This window comes from Hyla sarda, chromosome 10, assembly GCF_029499605.1.
Source record: "Hyla sarda isolate aHylSar1 chromosome 10, aHylSar1.hap1, whole genome shotgun sequence".
NCBI lineage: Eukaryota > Metazoa > Chordata > Amphibia > Anura > Hylidae > Hyla > Hyla sarda.
This window is the reverse complement of record NC_079198.1, coordinates 135,906,134-135,908,897: the sequence shown is the minus strand read 5'-3', so window position 1 is coordinate 135,908,897 and position 2,764 is coordinate 135,906,134. Positions and strand designations below refer to the sequence as shown.

The following is a 2,764-nucleotide window of genomic DNA, read 5'->3' as shown; positions in this document are numbered from 1 at the left end:
CTTTTGTCGTGTTATATAATTTTTTCTAATATGGTCAAATTGGCTACATGGGATGTTCTCAAGCCACTTTCCAACTAAACTAAGCAAACATTTGCGTAAATTTTATTTTATAGGGTTTTAGTGACAATTTTCCTCTCTGGTATCCTACTTCAAGATTGTAAAAAATGATAGCGTCACTCTGAAGGTTCAGTAGGAAAAAAGGTCAGAGCCCAGTTCGATGGCCTAGTGTGGTTTGCCGGCAGCTGGTGCATGGCACAGTATAGTACCCCACAACCCGGCCTGTCACTGCTTACCAAGGGTGTATGCAGGATTTTCTCAAGGGTTGTAATGAAATAAAATATTAATAATAATACCTCTACACTAGGAACACATTTTACCACGGCTGTTGCTAAATAATACCATGATACTGTTTTTACATAAAAAACACTATACTTAAATATTATCAATCACACCACTATAAAATACAGACAAATAATTACTACCACAGTGACTGGGTAATACCACCCTACTGATACTGAATAAAAAACAGTATACACAAACCAATATTACCCCCATACAGTAAACATATGGTGAGAAATACCAGTCCGACACAGAGTTTCTGCAGACAATATAAGTGATTACAGTGCATTTACATAAAATAACTCACAGGAGACATCTTCTTGGACTTCTTGTTATTTTTTTTTTTTTTTGTATAACTGTTTATTTAAAATTTGTTTTATTTTCTATCTGGCTCAGACCACCATGAAAACTTCTTCCAACTATGTAGTTTTTAGAGCATTTGGTCTGGGGTCTGTGTTTATTTAGGGATCGGTTCTGATGTCTGTATTTATTTAGGTAGTCCAATCTGGAGGTCTGTATTTACTTAAAGGGGTACTCCACTGCTCAGCATTTGGAAGAAACTGTTCCCAAAGCTGGAGTTGGCGCTGGGAGCTCGTGATGTCATAGCCCCACCCCCTCATGATGTCACACCCCGCCCCCTCAATGCAAGTCTATGGTAGGGGGTGTGACGACTGTCACGCCCCCTCCCATAGACTTGCATTGAGGGGGCGGGGTGTGATGGCATGAGGGGGTGGGGCTATGACATCACAAGCTCCCGGGGCCGGCTCCAGCATTCGGAACAGTTTGTTCCAAATGCTGAGCAGCGGAGTACCCCTTTAAGGGGTTTGGTCTAGGTCTGCATTTATTTATGTGATCTAGTCTGGGGTATGGTATGGGTCTGTATTTGTTTGGAAGGTGGGTGGTCTATATTTATTCAGTGGGTCTGGCATAAAAGATATACACATAAAGTTGCAAAAGAAATAAAAAAGAAATAAAAAAAAAAGAAATAAAAAAACTATAGACTACTTTTCTTGTCTGACCTTTTTCAACGTAAAAAATTTGTGACAGGCATGTTTAGACTATGCATATTTCTGTTTTTGTAGCAGTCGATTTGTCTGGAGTAAAACTATAGTCCAGTCTTACAGATCATTGCAGGAAATGTAAATCTAAATATCTAAAATTTTGTCTAAATCAACAGCAGGAACCAGTCAGTTGCTCGTTTTCTCAACCACATGGAACCAAGTGGAAATAATTTGATCTCCATTTACTTTCCTCAGAATTCGGGAGATGAATTGGATGGAAGTAGAAAACAAAACATTGTTGAATGATTTTATTCTGATTGGATTCTTAGAGGGACGGGTTGTTTGTATAATTTTAATGGTCGCCATTTACACAATGATCATCATCTGGAATTTCACAGTTTTTGGCATCATCCAGGTGGACAGCCATCTCCAGACACCTATGTATTTCTTCCTGAGTTGTCTATCATTATTGGACATCTGTTTTTCTACCGTCACCCTCCCAGCCATGCTGGCCAACGCCATCACCGGGAACAGGAGGATATCCTTCCATAGATGTTTCACACAGCTCTACTTCTTCGTTGGTTTTGGTGGATCTGAAAGTTTTCTTTTGGCTGCCATGGCTTATGACCGATATGTAGCCATATGTAACCCCCTCCGTTACCATGTTGTTGTGAATAAGAGGTTCTGCTCAGGGTTAGTTGCTGGATGTTGGGTCTGTGGGTTGTTGAATGCCGTGTTCCACACCTTGATGACCATGAAGCTGACATTCTGTGAAGATCATCATATCCACCATTTCTTCTGTGATGTCCTTCCAATGTTGGAAGCAGCTTGTAGTGACATCCAGAGCAGCCAAGTGTGGTTACATGTGTTCGCTGTATTTTTAGGGATGTCTCCTTTTCTGATTGTGATGAATTCCTACACACGGATCATCTCCACCATCCTGAAGATCTGTTCTTCGTTAGGAAGAGAGAAGGTCTTTTCCACATGTTCCTCTCATCTCATAGTGGTTACTATCTTCTATATTACAGGCTTTATAAACTACAATGGTCCTAGTTCTGGAGATTCTTTCATCATTGTTCGAGTTTTGTCTATTCTCTATAGTATACTGTCCCCATTGTTGAACCCTGTTATCTACTGTTTGAGAAACAAAGAAGTGAAGAAAGCCTTGGAGAAAGCAATAAAAAAACACAGGACAGAGCACTCCCTTGTGTGACTCTCGCTCAGATGATAGTAGTAAGGGTTAAAGGGGTACTCCGCCCTGAGACATCTTATCCCCTATCCAAAGGGACCCCCGCAATCTCGGTTGTTGCACCCCAGACATTTGGTGCATGGAGCGAACTTCGCTCCATGCTGAATGACTGACGATGCAGGGCAGAGGCTCGCGACATCACACCCCCTCCCATAGACTTGCACTGAGGGGGCGT

The 2,764-nt window shown here is 41.3% G+C and overlaps 1 protein-coding gene across 1 annotated transcript; it reads left to right on the top strand.

The window, feature by feature from the left end:
* Positions 1-1,614: 1,614 nt before the first annotated feature.
* LOC130293287 (olfactory receptor 1E5-like) lies at positions 1,615-2,553 on the top strand. The gene has a single exon (XM_056541790.1). The coding sequence runs from the start codon at positions 1,615-1,617 to the stop codon at positions 2,551-2,553; it is 939 nt and encodes a 312-aa protein (XP_056397765.1).
* The last annotated feature ends 211 nt before the right edge of the window (positions 2,554-2,764 follow it).